Source organism: Arachis hypogaea, chromosome 2 (genome assembly GCF_003086295.3).
Source record: "Arachis hypogaea cultivar Tifrunner chromosome 2, arahy.Tifrunner.gnm2.J5K5, whole genome shotgun sequence".
Taxonomy (NCBI): Eukaryota; Viridiplantae; Streptophyta; class Magnoliopsida; order Fabales; family Fabaceae; genus Arachis; species Arachis hypogaea.
Window position 1 is genome coordinate 17,619,069 of NC_092037.1, and position 21,621 is coordinate 17,640,689.

Here is a 21,621-nt window from a genome sequence, read left to right on the forward strand (position 1 = left end):
CTCCAAGGCAACAAGAGTGTGCTTAAGAACCCTGGACACCTCTAATTGGGGACTTTAGCAAAGCTAAGTCACAATCTGAAAGGGTTCACCCAATTATGTGTCTGTGGCATGTATGTATCCGGTGGTAATACTGGAAGACAGAGTGCTTTGGGCCACAGCCAAGACTCATACACTAGCTATGTTCAAGAATCATTATGCTCAACTAAGAGAATCAATAACACTATCTGAGTTCTGAGTTCTTATAGATGCCAATCATTCTGAACTTCAAGGGATAGAGTGAGATGCCAAAACTGTTCGGAGGCAAAAAGCTACTAGTCCCGCTCATCTGATTGGAGCTATGTTTCCTTGATATTTTGGAGTCTATAGTATATTCTCTTCTTTTTATCCTATCTTGATTTTTAGTTGCTTGGGGACAAGCAACAATTTAAGTTTGGTGTTGTGATGAGCGGATAATTTGTATGCTTTTTGGCATTGTTTTTAGTATGTTTTTAGTATGATTTAGTTGGATTTTAGTATATTTTTATTAGTTTTTAGCTAAAATTCACTTTTCTGGACTTTACTATGAGTTTGTGTGTTTTTCTGTGATTTCAGGTATTTTCTGGCTGAAATTGAGGGTCCTGAGCAAAAATCTGATTCCGAGACCAAAAAGGACTGCAGATGCTGTTGGATTCTGACCTCCCTGCACTCGAAGTGGATTTTCTGGAGCTACAGAGACCCAATTGGCGCGCTCTCAACGGTATTGGAAAGTAGACATCCTGGGCTTTCCAGCAATATATGATAGTCCATACTTTTCCCAAGATTTGATGGCCCAAACCGGCGTAGCAATTCGGCCTCAGAAATTCCAGCGTTAAACGCCGGAACTGGCATAAAACTTGGAGTTAAACGCCCAAACTGGCATGAAAGCTGGCGTTTAACTCCAGAAAAGGTCTCTACACGAAAATGCTTCATTGCTCAGCCCAAGCACACACCAAGTGGACCCAGCAGTGGATTTTTACGTCATTTACTCATTTCTGTATACCCTAGGATACTAGTTTACTATTAATAGGATCTTTTGACATTGTATCAGTACCGGATGACCTCATGACACTTTACACCTTTCTTTGTGTATTTTCCACGGCATGAGTCTCTAAACCCCATGGTTGGGGGTGAGGAGCTCTGCTGTGTCTTGATGGATTAATGCAATTACTACTGTTTCTCATTCAATCATGCTTGCTTCCATTCTAAGATAATACTTGTTCTTAATCCGGATGAATGTGATGATCCGTGACAATCATCATCATTCTCAACCATGAACGTGTGCCTGACAACCACCTCCTTTCTACCTTAGATTAAGTAATTATCTCTTGGATTCTTTAATCGGAATCTTCGTGGTATAAGCTAGGACTGATGGCAGCATTCAAGAGAATCCGGAAGGTCTAAACCTTGTCTGTGGTATTCTGAGTAGGATTCAATGATTGAATGACTGTGACGTGCTTCAAACTCCTGAAGGCAGGGCGTTAGTGACAGACGCAAAAGAATCACTGGATTCTATTCCGGCCTGATTGAGAACCGACAGATGAATTCCGCTATGCTGTGACAGAGCATATGCAATCGCTTTCACTGAGAGGATGGGAGGTAGCCATTGACAACGGTAAAACCCTACATACAGCTTGCCATGGGAGGAGACTTGCGTGTTTGAAGAAGAAGACAGTAGGAAAGCAGAGATTCAGAAGATGGAGCATCTCCAAACCTCAACTTATTCTCCATTACTGCAAAACAAGTAATCATTTCATGTTCTTTTGCTTTTCACAATCAATCCTGATAATTGCTGATATCCTGACTAAGATTTACAAGATAACCATAGCTTGCTTCAAGCCGACAATCTCCGTGGGATCGACCCTTGCTCACGCAAGGTATTACTTGGACGACCCAGTGCACTTGCTGGTTAGTTGTGCGGGATTGCAAACGTGTGATTGCAATTTCGTGCACCAAGTAGTCTCCACTCTACATCTATGCATGAAGTTCCTAACTCCAAAAGGAATCGCTACAGTAAAAGGAGATCAAAAGCTCGTGCGACGTTTCTACAATGAAAGTTTGAACCTTAAAGGCAACCCCGGAAAGAAATCAACACCATTGAACTAGGGGGAGTTCGAGCTCGCGAAGAACTTCGTCCACAACCCGAAGGTGAGACCGAAGAAGTCCAGATCAGGGATGCTCAAGATAAAACAACAAACATAGGGACAACCTTGAAAGAAGACTTAAAGGAGCCACTAATACAATTCCTAAAGGATAATGCCGATCTCTTTGCATGGAAGGTAGTGGACATGCCTGGCATAGATCCCAAGCTAATGTGCCATAAGCTGGCAGTATACCCTGGATCTCGGCCCGTGCAACAAAAATGCTAGAAGCTTGGGCCAGAAAGATCCCAAGCTGTGGAAGAGCAAGTGCAAGCTTTACTGGAGACAGGGTTCATAAGGGAGGTTAAATACCCATTATGGCTAGCCAACGTTGTCTTGGTTAAGAAGTCAAATGGCAAGTAGAGAATGTGTGCCGACTACACCGACCTCAATAAGGCATGCCCAAAAGATCCCTACCCGCTCCCGAACATAGACATGCTCGTAGATGCCTCTTCCGGATAGAAGTACCTCTCCTTCATGGATGCCTATTCAAGATACAACCAAATTCCAATGTACTCACCTGATCAAGAAAAGACCTCATTCCTAACCCCAAAGGTGAACAATTGCTATATAGTTATGCCCTTCGGACTCAAAAACGCAGGAGCTACCTACCAAAGACTGATGAATAAAGTCTTTGCTGACCATATCGGAAAACTCATGGAGGTTTACGTAGACGACATGCTGGTAAAAACACAAGGTGAGGAATCACTGTTGTCCGACCTCACCAAAGTGTTCGACACCATAAGAAAGCATGGTATGCGACTTAATCCTGCAAAGTGCACCTTCGCGGTAGAAGCTGGCAAATTCCTGGGCTTCATGCTCACACAAAGAAGAATTGAGACGAACCTGGATAAATGCCGAGCTATACTTGACATGAAAAGTCCGAGCTGCGTCAAAGAGGTACAACAACTAAATGGAAGACTTGCAGCCCTGTCCAAGTTTCTAGCCAGATCAGCCATAAGATCTCTCCCCTTTTATGCAACATTAAGGAAGGGAGAGAGGTTTGAATGGACAGCAGAGTGTGAGCAAGCATTCCAAGATTCCAAAAATTCTTAGGGCAACCACCCATTCTTATCCGACCACGGGAAGGAGAAGCACTCATATTATACCTCGCAGTGGAAAGTCGGGCAATAGCCTCAGCACCAGTCAGAGAAGACGAAAGTGAGCAACAACCCATCTACTTCATCAGTAAGGCTTTACAAGGGGCCAAACTAAACTATCAAAAGATAGAAAAGTTCGCCTACGCCCTCATACTCACTTCTTGATGACTCCGCCCATACTTCCAAGCTCACACCATCAGGGTTCGGACCAACCAGCCCATAAAAGGCATCATACAGAAAACAGACTTAGCTAGAAGAATCTTACAGTGGGCAATCGAGTTGTTCAAATTCGATCTTCAATATGAAGTTCGGACAGCCATCAAATTATAGTATCTGGTTGACTTCATTGTCGAGTACACCGACATCCCAGGAACTCCCATAAAATGGAATCTCTACGTGGACGGTTCTTCAAACAAAACCGGGAGTGGCGCAGGTGTAATTATAGAAAGTGATCAGGGAACCCAAATCGAGCTCTCGCTAAAGTTTGAATTCCCTACTTCAAATAATCAAGCTAAATATGAGGCACTACTGGCTGGTTTGAGGCTGGCTAGGAAGGTAGGGGTTCAAAAGCTTGTCATCTTCAGCGATTCACAAGTAGTTACCTCACAAATAGAGGGGAGCTACCAAGCTAAGGATCTCACCATAAAAAATATCTGGACAAGACCAGAGAACAGCTCAGACAATTCGGGGAATATGAGATCCAACATATACCTCGGAAACAGAATGCTCGAGCTGATGCACTCTCAAAGCTAGCTAGCACCAAATCAGGAACCAATAATAGAAGCCTCATCCAAGAAACATTGCAAAGTCCATCGATCTCAGAGGAGGAAGAGGTCCTAACCATATCAGGTCAGAATCAAGGGTGGATAACCCCCATAATCAACTACCTCAAATAAGAGATACTTCCCACAGATAAGAAGGAGGCAAAAAGGCTAATACGAGAGGCAAAATATTACACCATAGTGGGCGACATCTTATATAGGAGATGGATCTCAATACCCCTCCTAAAATGTGTGCCAACCTCCAATACAAGGGAAGTCTTGGAAGAAGTACACAGTGGTATGTATGGCAACCACCTGGGGGCACGAGCTCTTTCTAAAAAGGTACTCCAAGCCGGTTTCTTCTGGCCAACCTTGCAAAAAGAGACAACAGAGTTCGTCAAAATGTGCCTACCATGTCAGAAGCATACTAACTTCCATATCGCTCCACCAGAGGAGCTCATCAGTGTTACGTCACCCTGGCCATTCGCAAAGTAGGGGCTCGACCTCCTTGGACCCTTTCCCCAGGGGTCAAGACAAGTCAAATTTCTCATTGTATGCATAGATTACTTCACAAAGTGGATTGAAGCAGAGCCACTAGCTACTGCTACCGCCTAAAGAAGTCAGAAATTCCTGTATAGAAACATTATCACGAGGTTTGGGGTTCCTTACTCCATCACCACAGATAATGGCACTCAGTTCACTGACACAAATTTCAGGAATCAGGTAGCTGACTTGAAAATAAAGCATCAATTCACATCTGTAGAACACCGACAAGCCAATGGACAGGCGAAAGCTGCCAATAAAGTCATACTGGCTGGGTTAAAATAAAGACTACAGGACGCCAAGGGAGCTTGGGCTGAAGAACTCCCGCATATCCTATGGGCATATCGGACAACTCCACACTCCACCACAGGAGAATCACCCTTCAGACTTGCTTATGGAATGGAGGCAATGATTCCAGTGGAGATAGAAGAGAGATCCCCCAGAATAATCCTCTACAATGAAAAGGCCAACTCCCAAATTCAAAGGGAGGAGCTCGACTTACTGCCAGAAGTCCGAGAAAGATCTTGGATTAGAGAGGAAGCATTAAAGCGTCGAATGGCTTTAAGGTATAATCAGAAGGTAGTCCAACGAAGCTTTACCACCAATGATCTCGTCTTAATCTGAAATGACATCGGAGCAGGTCGATCAAGAGATGGAAAGCTAGCAGCTAACTGAAAAGGACCCTATTGAGTTATAGAGGTACTAGGGAAAGGTTACTACAAGGTGTCCGACCTCGAGGGGCGAGAGCTACCAAGGTCATGGCATGCCTGTAACCTAAGAAGGTACTATAGTTAGAAAATAATAAAGACCTTAGGTCAAAGGGTACTCTTTTTCCTGAAAAGGTTTTTTAATGAGGCGCCAGGCCAAGATCTACGAAATTGCCAGACCTAGAAGGGTAAGCACTCATATGTATATATTCTTGTTTATATTTGGTGCGCGAAATTGTGATCAATACTTTTCACAAATCAAATAATCCCCGGTAATGAATCCAAAAACTTGGTGTTCAATACCATGGCATAAACACAACTTCGCACAACTAACCAGCAAGTGTACTGGGTCGTCCAAGTAATAAACCTTACGCGAGTAAGGGTCGATCCCACAGAGATTGTTGGTATGAAGCAAGCTATGGTCACCTTGTAAATCTTAGTCAGGCAAACTCAAATGGATATGGGTGATATACGAATAAAACATAAAGATAAAGATAGAGGTACTTATGTAATTCATTGGTGGGAATTTCAGATAAGCGTATGAAGATGCTTGGTCCCTTCCGTCTCTCTGCTTTCCTACTGTCTTCATCCAATCCTTCTTACTCCTTTCCATGGCAAGCTTATGCAAGGGTTTCACCGTTGTCAGTGGCTACCTCCCATCCTCTCAGTGGAAATGTTCAACGCGCCCTGTCACGGCACGGCTATCCATCTGTCGGTTCTCAATCAGGCCGGAATAGAATCCAGTGATTCTTTTGCGTCTGTCACTAACGCCTCGCCTTCAGGAGTTTGAAGCACGTCACAGTCATTCAGTCATTGAATCCTACTCAGAATACCACAGAAAAGGTTAGACCTTCCGGATTCTCTTGAATGCCGCCATCAGTTCTAGCCTATACCACGAAGACTCTGATCTCACGGAATGGCTGGCTCGGTTGTCAGGCGAGCGCTCGGTTGTCAGGCGATCAACCATGCATCGTGTATCAGGAATCCAAGAGATATTCACCCAATCTAAGGTAGAACGGAGGTGGTTGTCAGGCACACGTTCATAGGTGAGAATGATGATGAGTGTCACGGATCATCACATTCATCAAGTTGAAGAACAAGTGATATCTTAGAACAAGAACAAGCGGAATTGAATAGAAGAACAATAGTAATTGCATTAATACTCGAGGTACAGCAGAGCTCCACACCTTAATCTATGGTGTGTAGAAACTTCACCGTTGAAAATACATAAGAGATAGTGTGATCATTGGCTTCGGCCCCAGAGAGGGAACCAGAAGAACCAAGATGAAAATACAATAGTAAAAGGTCCTATATATAGAGAACTAGTAGCCTAGGGTTTACAGAGATGAGTAAATGACATAAAAATCCACTTCCGGGCCCACTTGGTGTGTGCTTGGGCTGAGCATTGAAGCATTTTCGTGTAGAGACACTTCTTAGAGTTAAACGCCAGCTTTTGTGCCAGTTTGGGCGTTTAACTCCCATTTTGGTGCCAGTTCCGGCGTTTAACGCTGGAAAATCTGAAGGTGACTTTGAACGCCGGTTTGGGCCATCAAATCTTGGGCAAAGTATAGACTATCATATATTGCTAGAAATCCCGGGATGTCTACTTTCCAACGCCGTTGAGAGCGCGCCAATTGGGCTTCTGTAGCTCCAGAAAATTCACTTCGAGTGCAGGGAGGTCAGAATCCAACAGCATCTGCAGTCCTTTTCAGTCTCTGAATCAGATTTTTGCTCAGGTCCCTCAATTTCAGCCAGAAAATACCTGAAATCACAGAAAAACACACAAACTCATAGTAAAGTCCAGAAAAGTGAATTTTAACTAAAAACTAATAAAAATATACTAAAAACTAACTAGAACATACTAAAACATACTAAAAACAATGCCAAAAAGCGTACAAATTATCCGCTCATCACAACACCAAACTTAAATTGTTGCTTGTCCTCAAGCAACTGAAAATCAAATAAGATAAAAAGAAGAGAATATGCAATGAATTCCAAAAACATCTATGAAGATCAGTATTAATTAAATGAGCGGGGCTTTTAGCTTTTTGCCTCTGAATAGTTTTGGCATCTCACTCTATCCTTTGAAATTCAGAATGATTGGCTTCTTTAGGAACTCAGAATCCAGATAGTGTTATTGATTCTCCTAGTTAAGTATGATGATTCTTGAACACAGCTACTTATTGAGTCTTGGCTGTGGCCCAAAGCACTCTGTCTTCCAGTATTACCACCGGATACATACATGCCACAGACACATAATTGGGTGAACCTTTTCAGATTGTGACTTAGCTTTGCTAGAGTCCCCAACTAGAGGTGTCCAGGGTTCTTAAGCACACTCTTTTTGCCTTGGATCACAACTTTATTTCTTTCTTTTTCTTTTTCCCTCTTTTTTCTTTTTTTTTTTGTTTTTCTCCTCTTTTTTTTGTTTTCACTGCTTTTCTTGCTTCAAGAATCATTTTTATAATTTTTCAGATCCTCAGTAACATGTCTCCTTTTTCATCATTCTTTCAAGAGCCAACATTCATGAACCACAAATTCAAGATACATATGCACTGTTTAAGCATACATTCAGAGAACAAAAGTATTGCCACCACATCAAAATAATTAAACTGTTATAAAATTCAAAATTCATGCAATTCTTCTCTTTTTCAATTTAAGAACATTTTTTATTTTTAAGAGAGGTGATGGATTCATAGGACATTCATAACTTTAAGGCATAGACACTAATGATCACAAGACACAAACATAGATAAACATAAGCACTAAAATTTGAAAAACAGGAAAATAAAGAACAAGGAAATTAAAGAACGGGTCCACCTTAGTGATGGCGGCTTGTTCTTCCTCTTGAAGATCCTATGGAGTGCTTGAGCTCCTCAATGTCTCTTCCTTGTCTTTGTTGCTCCTCTCTCATGATTATTTGATCTTCTCTAATTTCATGGAGGAGAATGGAATGTTCTTGGTGCTCCACCCTTAGTTGTCCCATGTTGGAACTCAATTCTCCTAGGGAGGTGTTTAGTTGCTCCCAATAGTTTTGTGGAGGAAAGTGCATCCCTTGAGGAATCTCAGGGATCTCATGATGAGTGAGATCTCTTGTGTGCTCCATCCTCTTCTTAGTGATGGGCTTGTCCTCATCAATGGGGATGTCTCCCTCTATGTCAACTCCAACTGAATAACAGAGGTGACAAATGAGATGAGGAAAGGCTAACCTTGCCAAGGTAGAGGACTTGTCCGCCACCTTATAGGGTTCTTGGGATATAACCTCATGAACTTCTATTTCTTCTCCAATCATGATGCTATGAATCATGATAGCCCGGTCTATAGTAACTTCGGACCGGTTGCTAGTGGGAATGATTGAGCGTTGGATGAACTCCAACCATCCCCTAGCCACAGGTTTGAGGTCATGCCTTCTCAATTGAACCGGCTTCCCTCTTGAATCTCTCTTCCATTGGGCGCCCTCTTCACATATGACTGTGAGGACTTGGTCCAACCTTTGATCAAAGTTGACCCTTCTAGTGTAAGGATGTTCATCTCCTTGCATCATAGGCAAGTTGAATACCAACCTTACATTTTCCGGACTAAAATCCAAGTATTTCCCCCGAACCATAGTAAGCTAATTCTTTGGATCCAGCTTCACACTTTGATCATGGTTCTTGGTGATCCATGCATTGGCATAGAACTCTTGAACCATTAAGATTCCGACTTGTTGAATGGGGTTGGTAAGAACTTCCCAACCTCTTCTTCGGATCTCATGTCGGATCTCCGGATATTCACTCTTTTTGAGTGAAAAAGGGACCTCGGGGATCACCTTCTTCAAGGCCACAACTTCATAGAAGTGGTCTTGATGCACCCTTGAGATGAATCTCTCCATCTCCCATGACTCGGAGGTGGAAGCTTTTGCCTTCCTTTTCCTCTTTCTAGAGGTTTCTCCGGCCTTGGATGCCATAAATGGTTATGGAAAAACAAAAAGCAATGCTTTTACCACACCAAACTTAAAAGGTTTGCTCGTCCTCGAGCAAAAGAAGAAAGAAGAGAGTAGAAGAAGAAGAAATGAGGAAGAAGGGAATGGCTTTGTGTTCGGCCAAAAAGGGGGAGAAGTGGTGTTTAGGTTGTGTGAAAATGAAGGAGTGAAGATGGGTTTATATAGGAAAGGGGGGCTTGGTTCGGTCATGTATGGGAGGGTTTGGGAGGGAAAGTGGTTTGAATTTGAAGGGTGAGGTAGGTGAGATTTTATGAAGGATGGATGTGAGTGGTGAAGAGAAAGATGGGATTTGATAGGTGAAGGACTTTTGGGGAAGAGGTGTTGAGGTGATTGGTGAATGGGTGAAGAAGAGAGATAGTGGTAGGGTAGGTGGGGATCCTGTGGGGTCCACAGATCCTGAGGTGTCAAGGAAAAGTCATCCCTGCACCAAATGGCATGCAAAATTGCGTTTTTAGCCAATTCTGGCGTTAAACGCTGGGCTGGTGCCCATTTCTGGCGTTTAACGCCAAGTACTTGCCCTTTTCTGGCGTTTAACGCCAGTCTGGTGCCCCTTTCTGGCGTTAAACGCCCAGAATGGTGCCAGACTGGGCGTTAAACGCCCAACAGCTAGCCTTACTGGCGTTTAAACGCCAGCACGCTCTCCTCCAGGGTGTGCTGTTTTTCTTTCTGCTTTTCATTCTGTTTTTGCTTTTTTCATTGATTTTATGACTTCTCATGATCATCAACCTACAGAAAACATAAAATAACAAAGAAAAATATATATAAAATATAATATTGGGTTGCCTCCCAACAAGCGCTTCTTTAATGTCAGTAGCTTGACAGAGGGCTCTCATGGAGCCTCACAGATACTCAGAGCAATGTTGGAATCTCCCAACACCAAACTTAGGGTTTGAATGTGGGGGTTCAACACCAAACTTAGAGTTTGGTTGTGGCCTCCCAACACCAAACTTAGAGTTTGACTGTGGGGGCTCTGTTTGGCTCTGTTTTGAGAGGAGCTCTTCATGCTTCCTCTCAATGGTGACAGAGGGATATCCTTGAGTCTCAAACACAAAGGATTCTTCATTCACTTGAATGATCAATTCTCCTCTATCAATATCAATCACAGCCTTTGCTGTGGCTAGGAAGGGTCTGCCAAGGATGATGGATTCATCCATGCACTTCCCAGTCTCTAGGACTATGAAATCAGCAGGGATGTAATGGTCTTCAACTTTTACCAAAACATCCTCTACAAGTCCATAAGCTTGTTTCTTGAGTTGTCTGCCATCTCTAGTGAGATTTTTGCAGCTTGCACCTCAAAGATCCCTAGCTTCTCCATTACAGAGAGAGGCATGAGGTTTACACTTGACCCTAGGTCACACAAAGCCTTCTTGAAGGTCATGGTGCCTATGGTACAAGGGATTGAGAACTTCCCAGGATCCTGTCTCTTTTGAGGTAATTTCTGCCTAGACAAGTCATCCAGTTCTTTGGTGAGCAAAGGGGGTTCATCCTCCCAAGTCTCATTTCCAAATAACTTGTCATTTAGCTTCATGATTTCTCTAAGGTATTTAGCAACTTGCTCTTCAGTGACATACTCATCCTCTTCAGAGGAAGAATACTCATCAGAGCTCATGAATGGCAGAAGTAAGTCCAATGGAATCTCTATGGTCTCAGTTTGAGCCTCAGATTCCCATGGTTCCTCATTGAGGAACTCATTGGAGGCCAGTGGACGTCCATTGAGGTCTTCCTCAGTGGCGTTCACTGCCTCTCCCTCCTCTCCAAATTCGGCCATGTTGATGGCCTTGCACTCTCCTTTTGGATTTTCTTCTGTATTGCTTGGAAGACTACTAGGAGGGAGTTCAGTAATTTTCTTGCTCAGCTGACCCACTTGTGCCTCCAAGTTTCTAATGGAGGACCTTGTTTCAGTCATGAAACTTTGAGTGGTTTTGATTAGATCAGAGACCATGGTTGCTAAGTCAGAGGTGTTCTGCTTAGAACTCTCTGTCTGTTGCTGAGAAGATGATGGAAAAGGCTTGCTATTGCTAAACCTGTTTCTTCCACCATTATTGTTGTTGAAACCTTGTTGAGGTCTCTGTTGATCCTTCCATGAGAGATTTGGATGATTTTTCCATGAAGGATTATAGGTGTTTCCATAGGGTTCTCCCATGTAATTCACCTCTTCCATTGAAGGGTTCTCAGGATCATAAGCTTCTTCTTCAGATGAAGCTTCCTTAGTACTACCTGATGCATTTTGCATTCCAGACAGACTTTGAGAAATCAAATTGACTTGCTGAGTCAATATTTTGTTCTTGAGCCAATATGGCATTCAGAGTGTCAATCTCAAGAACTCCTTTCTTCTGATTAGTCCCATTGTTCACAGGATTCCTTTCAAAAGTGTACATGAATTGGTTATTTGCAACCATTTCAATCAGCTCTTGAGCTTCTGTAGGCGTCTTCTTCAGATGAAGAGATCCTCCAGCAGAGCTATCCAAAGACATTTTGGATAGTTCAGAAAGACCATCATAGAAAATACCTATGATGCTCCATTCAGAAAGCATATCAGTGGGACACTTTCTGATTAATTGTTTGTATCTTTCCCAAGCTTCATAGAGGGATTCTCCTTCCTTCTGTCTGAAGGTTTGGACTTTCACTCTAAGCTTACTCAATTTTTGAGGTGGAAAGAACTTTGCCAAGAAGGCATTGACTAGCTTTTCCCAAGAGTTCAGGCTTTCTTTAGGTTGTGAGTCCAACCATATTCTAGCTCTGTCTCTTACAGCAAAAGGGAATAGCATAAGTCTGTAGACCTCAGGGTCAACCCCATTAGTCTTGACAGTGTTACAGATTTGCAAGAATTCAGCTAAAAACTGATGAGGATCTTCCAATGGAAGTCCATGGAACTTGCAATTCTGTTGCATTAGAGAAACTAATTGAGGCTTAAGCTCAAAGTTGTTTGCTCCAATGGCAGGGATAGAGATGCTTCTCCCATAGAAGTCGGGAGTAGGTGCAGTAAAGTCACCCAGCACCTTCCTTGCATTGTTGGCATTGTTGTTGTTTTCGGCTGCCATGGGTTCTTCTTCTTTGAAGATTTCTGTTAGGTCCTCTACAGAGAATTGTGCCTTAGCTTCTCTTAGTTTTCGCTTCAAGGTCCTTTCAGGTTCAGGATCAGCCTCAACAAGAATGCTTTTGTCTTTGCTCCTGCTCATATGAAAGAGGAGAGAACAAGAAAATATGGAATCCTCTATGTCACAGTATAGAGATTCCTTGAGGTGTCAGAGGAAAAGAAAAATAGAAGGCATAAGTAGAATATTCGAACTTATCAAAGAAGAAGGAGTTCGAATTGTGTATTAAGGAATAGTGTTAGTCCATAAATAGAAGGATATGAGAAGAAGGAAAGAAGTTTTCGAAAATTAAGTAAAAGATTTTAAAAATATTTTGAAAAAATAGTCTTTAATTTTCGAAAACTAGTAAAAAAAATGATTTTTGAAAAAGATTTTGAAATTAGAAATTAAAAAGATTTGATTGAAAACTATTTTCAAAAAGATGTGATTAAAAAGATATGAATTGAAAAACATTTTAAAAAAAGATTTGATTTTAAAAATTAATGACTTGGCTATCAAGAAAAGATATGATTCAAACATTAAACCTTTCTCAACAGAAAAGGCAACATAATTGAAATGTTGAATCAAATCATTAATTGATAGCAAGTATCCTTGAAAATAGAAAGAAATTGATTTTGAAAAAGATTTGATTGAAAAGATATGATTTGAAAAAGATTTGATTTTGAAAAGATTTTGAAAACTTAAAAAAAAAATTGATTTGAAAACAAAATCTTCCCTCTTGTGCCATCCTGGCGTTAAACGCCCAGAATGGTGCACATTCTGGCGTTTAACGCCCAAAACTCTACCCTTTTGGGCGTTAAACGCCAATTTGCCTTCTTCACTGGGTGTTTTGAACGCCCAGCTTTTTCTGTGTAATTCCTCTGCAGTGTGTTCTGAATCTTCAATTCTCTGTATTATTGACTTGAAAAGACACAAATTAAAAATATTTTTAGATTTTTAATAATGAGGAATAATCAAAATGCAACTAAAATCAAATAACAATGCATGCAAGACACCAAACTTAGCAGTTTGTATACTATTGACACTAACAGAATGAGAATGCACATGACAAATAACAAAACACTCAAGTCAAGAAAATTTAAAGATCAGAGCAAGTAAATCATCAAGAACAACTTGAAGATCACTGAAGACAAATGCATGAACGCAGGAAGAACAGAAACATGCAATTGACACCAAACTTAAGATGAGACTCTAGACTCAAACAAGAGACATAAAATATTTTTGGTTTTTATGATTTTGTAATTTTTTTGGATTTTTGAAAATTAAGTGGAGAATAAGGATATCAAAATTCTTAATGAGAATTCCAGGAATCATTGCAATGCTAGTCTAAGACTCCGGTCCAGGAATTAGACATGGCTTCACAGCCAGCCAAGCTTTCAAAGAAAGCTTCGGTCCAAAACACTAGACATGGCCAATGGCCAGCCAAGCCTTAGCAGATCACTGCTCCAACAGCAAGATTGATAGAAATCAACAAGCTCTTGTGATGATAAGTTGAAACCTCGGTCCAATAAAATTAGACATGGCTTCACAGCCAGCCAGACTTCAACAGATCATCATGAAACACTAGAATTCATTATTTAAGAATTCTGAAAAATACCTAATCTAAGCAACAAGATGAACCGTCAGTTGTCCAAACTCAACAATCCCCGGCAACGGCGCCAAAAACTTGGTGCGCGAAATTGTGATCAATACTTTTCACAAATCAAATAATCCCCGGTAATGAATCCAAAAACTTGGTGTTCAATACCATGGCATAAACACAACTTCGCACAACTAACCAGCAAGTGTACTGGGTCGTCCAAGTAATAAACCTTACGCGAGTAAGGGTCGATCCCATAGAGATTGTTGGTATGAAGCAAGCTATGGTCACCTTGTAAATCTTAGTCAGGCAAACTCAAATGGATATGGGTGATATACGAATAAAACATAAAGATAAAGATAGAGGTACTTATGTAATTCATTGGTGGGAATTTCAGATAAGCGTATGAAGATGCTTGGTCCCTTCCGTCTCTCTGCTTTCCTACTGTCTTCATCCAATCCTTCTTACTCCTTTCCATGGCAAGCTTATGCAAGGGTTTCACCGTTGTCAGTGGCTACCTCCCATCCTCTCAGTGGAAATGTTCAATGCACCCTGTCACGGCACGGCTATCCATCTGTCGGTTCTCAATCAGGCCGGAATAGAATCCAGTGATTCTTTTGCGTCTGTCACTAACGCCCCGCCTTCAGGAGTTTGAAGCACGTCACAGTCATTCAGTCATTGAATCCTACTCAGAATACCACAGACAAGGTTAGACCTTCCGGATTCTCTTGAATGCCGCCATCAGTTCTAGCCTATACCACGAAGACTCTGATCTCACGGAATGGCTGGCTCGGTTGTCAGGCGAGCGCTCGGTTATCAGGCGATCAACCATGCATCGTGTATCAGGAATCCAAGAGATATTCACCCAATCTAAGGTAGAATGGAGGTGGTTGTCAGGCACACGTTCATAGGTGAGAATGATGATGAGTGTCACGGATCATCACATTCATCAAGTTGAAGAACAAGTGATATCTTAGAACAAGAACAAGCGGAATTGAATAGAAGAACAATAGTAATTGCATTAATACTCGAGATACAGCAGAGCTCCACACCTTAATCTATGGTGTGTAGAAACTCCACCGTTGAAAATACATAAGAGATAGTGTGATCATTGGCTTCGGCCCCAGAGAGAGAACCAGAAGAACCAAGATGAAAATACAATAGTAAAAGGTCCTATATATAGAGAACTAGTAGCCTAGGGTTTACAGAGATGAGTAAATGACATAAAAATCCACTTCCGGGTCCACTTGGTGTGTGCTTGGGTTGAGCATTGAAGCATTTTCGTGTAGAGACTCTTCTTGGAGTTAAACGCCAGCTTTTGTGCCAGTTTGGGCGTTTAACTCCCATTTTGGTGCCAGTTCCGGCGTTTAACGCTGGAAAATCTGAAGGTGACTTTGAACGCCGGTTTGGGCCATCAAATCTTGGGCAAAGTATGGACTATCATATATTGCTGGAAAGCCCAGGATGTCTACTTTCCAACGCCATTGAGAGCGCGCCATATGGGCTTCTGTAGCTCCAGACATTCCACTTCGAGTGCAGGGAGGTCAGAATCCAACAGCATCTGCAGTCCTTTTCAGTCTCTGAATCAGATTTTTGCTCAGGTCCCTCAATTTCAGCCAGAAAATATTTGAAATCACAGAAAAACACACAAACTCATAGTAAAGTCCAGAAAAGTGAATTTTAACTAAAAACTAATAAAAATATACTAAAAACTAACTAGAAGATACTAAAAACATACTAAAAACAATGCCAAAAAGCATACAAATTATCCGCTCATCAATATTCCTATTCTCTATTTGAATAAAGCTTTTGATGAGCGGATAATTTATACGCTTTTTGGCATTGTTTTTAGTATGTTTTTAGTATGTTCTAGTTAGTTTTTAGTATATTTTTATTAGTTTTTAGTTAAAATTCACTTTTCTGGACTTTACTATGAGTTTGTGTGTTTTTCTGTGATTTCAGGTATTTTCTGGCTGAAATTGAGGGACCTGAGCAAAAATCTGATTCAGAGACTGAAAAGGACTGCAGATGCTGTTGGATTCTGACCTCCCTGCACTCGAAGTGGATTTTCTGGAGCTACAGAAGCCCAATTGGCGCGCTCTCAACGGCGTTGGAAAGTAGACATCTTGGGCTTTCCAGCAATATATGATAGTCCATACTTTGCCCAAGATTTGATGGCTCAAACCGGCGTTCAAAGTCACCTTCAGAATTTCCAATGTTAAACGCCGGAACTGGCACCAAAGTGGGAGTTAAACGCCCAAACTGGCACAAAAGCTGGCGTTTAACTCCAAGAGGAGGCTCTACACGAAAATGCTTCAATGCTCAGCCCAAGCACACACCAAGTGGGCCCGAAAGTGGATTTTTATGTCATTTACTCATCTCTGTAAACCCTAGGCTACTAGTTCTCTATAAGTAGGACCTTTTACTATTGTATTTTAAGCTTTTGATCATGTTTTTATGATTGAACCCTCTTTGGGAGGCTGGCCATTCGGCCATGCCTAGACTTTGTTCTTATGTATTTTCAACGGTGGAGTTTCTACACACCATAGATTAAGGTGTGGAGCTCTGCTGTACCTCGAGTATTAATGCAATTACTATTGTTCTTCTATTCAATTCCGCTTGTTCTTGTTCTAAGATATCACTTGTTCTTCAACTTGATGAATGTGATGATCCGTGACACTCATCATCATTCTCACCTATGAACGTGTGACTGACAACCACCTCCGTTCTACCTTAGATTGGGTGAATATCTCTTGGATTCCTGATACACGATGCATGGTTGATCGCCTGACAACCGAGCGCTCGCCTGACAACCGAGCCAGCCATTCCGTGAGATCAGAGTCTTCGTGGTATAGGCTAGAACTGATGGCGGCATTCAAGAGAATCCGGAAGGTCTAACCTTGTCTGTGGTATTCTGAGTAGGATTCAATGAGTGAATGACTGTGACGTGCTTCAAACTCCTGAAGGCGGGGCGTTAGTGACAGACGCAAAAGAATCACTGGATTCTATTCCGGCCTGATTGAGAACCGACAGATGGATAGCCGTGCCGTGACAGGGTGCGTTGAACATTTCCACTGAGAGGATGGGAGGTAGCCACTGACAACGGTGAAACCCTTGCATAAGCTTGCCATGGAAAGGAGTAAGAAGGATTGGATGAAGACAGTAGGAAAGCAGAGAGACGGAAGGGACACAGCATCTTCATGCGCTTATCTGTAATTCCCACCAATGAATTACATAAGTATCTCTATCTTTATCTTTATGTTTCATTCGTATATCACCATATCCATTTGAGTCTGCCTGACTAAGATTTACAAGGTGACCATAGCTTGCTTCATACCAACAATCTCTGTGGGATCGACCCTTACTCGCGTAAGGTTTATTACTTGGACGACCCAGTGCACTTGCTGGTTAGTTGTGCGAAGTTGTGTTTATGCCATGGTATTGAACACCACGTTTTTGGGGTTCATTACCGGGGATTATGAGAGTTGTGAAAAGTATTATTCACAATTTCGCGCCCCAAGTTTTTGGCGCCGTTGCCGGGGATTGTTCGAGTATGGACAACTGACGGTTCATCTTGTTGCTTAGATTGGGTATTTTTTTTCAGAATTCTTAAAGAACGAATTCTAGTGTTTCATGATGATCTGTTGAAGTCTGGCTGGCTGTGAAGCCATGTCTAATCTTATTGGACCGAGGTTTCAACTTATCATCACAAGAGCATGTTGATTTCTATCAATCTTGCTGTTGGAGCAGTGATCTGCTAAGGTTTGGCTGGCCATTGGCCATGTCTAGTGTTTTAGACCGAAGCTTTCTTTGAAAGCTTGGCTGGCTGTAAAGCCATGTCTAATTCCTGGACCGGAGTCTTAGACTGACATTGCATGATTCCTGGAATTCTCACTAAGAATTTTGATTTTCTTAATTTTCGAAAAAAAACAAAAAAAAATTACAAAATCATAAAATCCAAAAACATTTCTTGTTTGAGTTTAGAGTTCCATTTTAAGTTTGGTGTCAATTGCATGTTTTTGTTCTTTTTGCATTCATGCATGTGTCTTCAAGTTATTCTTGATAATTTCATTGCTCTGATCTTTGAATTCTCTTGACTTGAGTGTTTATGTGTCTCATATGCATTCTCATTTTGTTAGTGTCAGTAGTATACAAACTGCTAAGTTTGGTGTCTTGCATGCATTGTTATTTGATTTTCGTTGCATTTTGATTATTCCTTAGTATTAAAAATCCAAAAATATTTTTAATTTGTGTCTTTTCAAGTCAATAATACAGAGAATTGAAGATTCAGAACATACAGCAGAGGAATTACACAGAAAAAGCTGGGCGTTCAAAACGCCCAGTGAGGAAGGCAGACTGGCGTTTAAACGCCAGCCAGGGTGCCTGGTTGGGCGTTTAACGCCCAAAAGGGTAGTGATTTGGGCGTTAAACGCCAGAATGTGCACCATTCTGGGCGTTTAACGCCACGATGGCACAAGAGGGAAGATTTTGTTTTTAATGCAGATTTTTTTTAAGTTTTCAAAATCTTTTCAAAATCAAATCTTTTTCAAATCAATTTTTCAATCAAATCTTTTTCAAAATCAATTTCTTTCCATTTTCAAGGATACTTGCTATCAATTAATGATTTGATTCAACATTTCAAGTATGTTGCCTTTTCTGTTGAGAAAGGTTTAATGTTTGAATCATATCTTTTCTTGATAGCCAAGTCATTAACTTTTAAATCAAATCTTTTTAAAATGTGTTTCAAATCATATCTTCTCAATCACATCTTTTTAAAACTAATCATATCTTCTTAACCACATCTTTTTCAAAATAGCTTTCAATCAAATCTTTTTTATTTCTAATTTCAAATTCTTTTTCAAAAATCACTTAATTTCTTTTCCACTTTTATTTTCGAAAATCAATTAGTGTTTTTCAAAATGTTTTCAAAATCTTTTACTTAATTTTCGAATACTACTTCCCTTCTTCTCACATCCTTCTATTTATGGACTAACATTATTCCTTAATGCAAAATTCGAACTCCATCTTCTTTGATAAGTTCGAATTTTCTACTTCTGCCTTCTAATTTTCTTTTCCTCTGACATCTCAAGGAATCTCTATACTGTGACATAGAGGATTCCATATTTTCTTGTTCTCTTCTCTTTCATATGAGCAGGAGCAAAGACAAAAGCATTCTTGTTGAGGCTGACCCTGAACCTGAAAAGACCTTGAAGCGAAAGCTAAGAGAAGCTAAGGCACAATTCTCTGTAGAGGACCTAACAGAAATCTTCAAAGAAGAAGACCCTATGGCAGCCGAAAACAACAACAATGCCAACAATGCAAGGAAGGTGCTGGGTGACTTTACTGCACCTACTCCCGACTTCTATGGGAGAAGCATCTCTATCCCTGCCATTGGAGCAAACAACTTTGAGCTTAAGCCTCAATTAGTTTCTCTAATGCAACAGAATTGCAAGTTTCATGGACTTCCATTGGAAGATCCTCATCAGTTTCTGGCTGAGTTCTTGCAAATCTGTGACACTGTCAAGACTAATGGGGTTGACCCTGAGGTCTACAGACTTATGCTATTCCCTTTTGCTGTAAGAGACAGAGCTAGAACATGGTTGGATTCTCAACCTAAAGAAAGCCTGAACTCTTGGGAAAAGCTAGTCAATGCCTTCTTGGCAAAGTTCTTTCCACCTCAAAAATTGAGTAAGCTTAGAGTGGAAGTCCAAACCTTCAGACAGAAGGAAGGAGAATCCCTCTATGAAGCTTGGGAAAGATACAAACAATTAATCAGAAAGTGCCCCACTGATATGCTTTCTGAATGGAGCACCATAGGTATTTTCTATGATGGTCTTTCTGAACTATCCAAAATGTCTTTGGATAGCTCTGCTGGAGGATCTCTTCATCTGAAGAAGACGCCTACAGAAGCTCAAGAACTAATTGAAATGGTTGCAAATAACCAATTCATGTACACTTTTGAAAGGAATCCTGTGAACAATGGGACTAGTCAGAAGAAAGGAGTTCTTGAGATTGACACTCTGAATGCCATATTGGCTCAGAACAAAATATTGACTCAGCAAGTCAATTTGATTTCTCAAAGTCTGTCTGAAATGCAAAATGCACCAGGTAGTACTAAGGAGGCTTCATTTGAAGAAGAAGCTTATGATCCTGAGAACCCTTCAATGGAAGAGGTGAATTACATGGGAGAACCCTATGGAAACACCTATAATCCTTCATGGAAAAATCATCCAAATCTCTCATGGAAGGATCAACAGAGACCTCAACAAGGTTTCAACGACAATAATGGTGGAAGAAACAGGTTTAGTAATAGCAAGCCTTTTCCATCATCTTCTCAGCAACAGACAGAGAGTTCTAAGCAGAACACCTCTGACTTAGCAACCATGGTCTCTGATCTAATCAAAACCACTCAAAGTTTCATGACTGAAACAAGGTCCTCCATTAGAAATTTGGAGGCACAAGTGGGTCAGCTGGGCAAGAAAATTACTGAACTCCCTCCTAGTACTCTTCCAAGCAATACAGAAGAAAATCCAAAAGGAGAGTGCAAAGCCATCAATATGGCTGAATTTGGAGAGGAGGAAGAGGCAGTGAACGCCACTGAGGAAGACCTCAATGGACGTCCACTGACCTCCAATGAGTTCCCCAATGAGGAACCATGGGAATCTGAGGCTCAAACTGAGACCATAGAGATTCCATTGGACTCACTTCTGCCATTCATAAGCTCTGATGAGTATTCTTCCTCTGAAGAGGATGAGTATGTCACTGAAGAGCAAGTTGCTAAATACCTTGGAGCAATCATGAAGCTAAATGACAAGTTATTTGGAAATGAGACTTGGGAGGATGAACCCCCTTTGCTCACTAAAGAACTGGATGACTTGTCTAGGCAGAAATTACCTCAAAAGAGTCAAGATCCTGGGAAGTTTTCAATACCTTGTACCATAGGCACCATGACCTTTAAGAAGGCCCTGTGTGACTTAGGGTCAAGTGTAAACCTCATGCCCCTCTCTGTAATGGAGAAGCTAGGGATCTTTGAGGTGCAAGCTGCAAAAATCTCACTAGAGATGGCAGATAACTCAAGAAAACAAGCTTATGGACTTGTAGAGGATGTTTTGGTAAAAGTTGAAGACCATTACATCCCTGCTGATTTCATAGTCCTAGAGACTGGGAAGTGCATGGATGAATCCATCATCCTTGGCAGACCCTTCCTAGCCACAGCAAAGGCTGTGATTGATGTTGATAGAGGAGAATTGATCATTCAAGTGAATGAAGAATCCTTTGTGTTTGAGGCTCAAGGATATCCCTCTGTCACCATGGAGAGGAAGCATAAAGAGCTTCTCTCAAAACAGAGCCAAACAGAGCCCCCACAGTCAAACTCTAAGTTTGGTATTGGGAGGCCACAACCAACTTCTAAGTTTGGTGTTGAACCCCCACATCCAAACTCTAAGTTTGGTGTTGGGAGGTTCCAACATTGCTCTGAGCATCTGTGAGGCTCCATGAGAGCCCTCTGTCAAGCTATTGACATTAAAGAAGCGCTTGTTGGGAGGCAACCCAATGTTATATTTTATATATATTTTTCTTTGTTATTTTATGTTTTCTGTAGGTTGATGATCATGAGAAGTCACAAAATCAATGAAAAAAGCAAAAACAGAATGAAAAGCAGAAAGAAAAACAGCACACCCTGGAGGAAGAACCTACTGGCGT

General features: G+C 41.3%; 1 protein-coding gene and 1 non-coding gene across 2 annotated transcripts in view; one reads left to right on the forward strand and one right to left on the reverse strand.

The window, feature by feature from the left end:
* The window catches only part of LOC140178699 (uncharacterized), a 29,383-nt gene extending 28,180 nt beyond the window's left edge, over positions 1-1,203 (forward strand). Inside the window, exon 3 of the mRNA XM_072215930.1 lies at positions 592-1,203. Within this exon, the coding sequence (XP_072072031.1) occupies positions 592-674 (83 nt within the window). The 3' untranslated portion in view covers positions 675-1,203. The remainder of the gene's footprint in view (positions 1-591) is intronic.
* Positions 1,204-19,610: 18,407 nt separating this feature from the next.
* Positions 19,611-19,718, reverse strand: LOC112762833 (small nucleolar RNA R71). Its single transcript, XR_003182771.1, has one exon. It is a non-coding gene; the product is annotated as a small nucleolar RNA R71 (small nucleolar RNA).
* Positions 19,719-21,621: the final 1,903 nt, after the last annotated feature.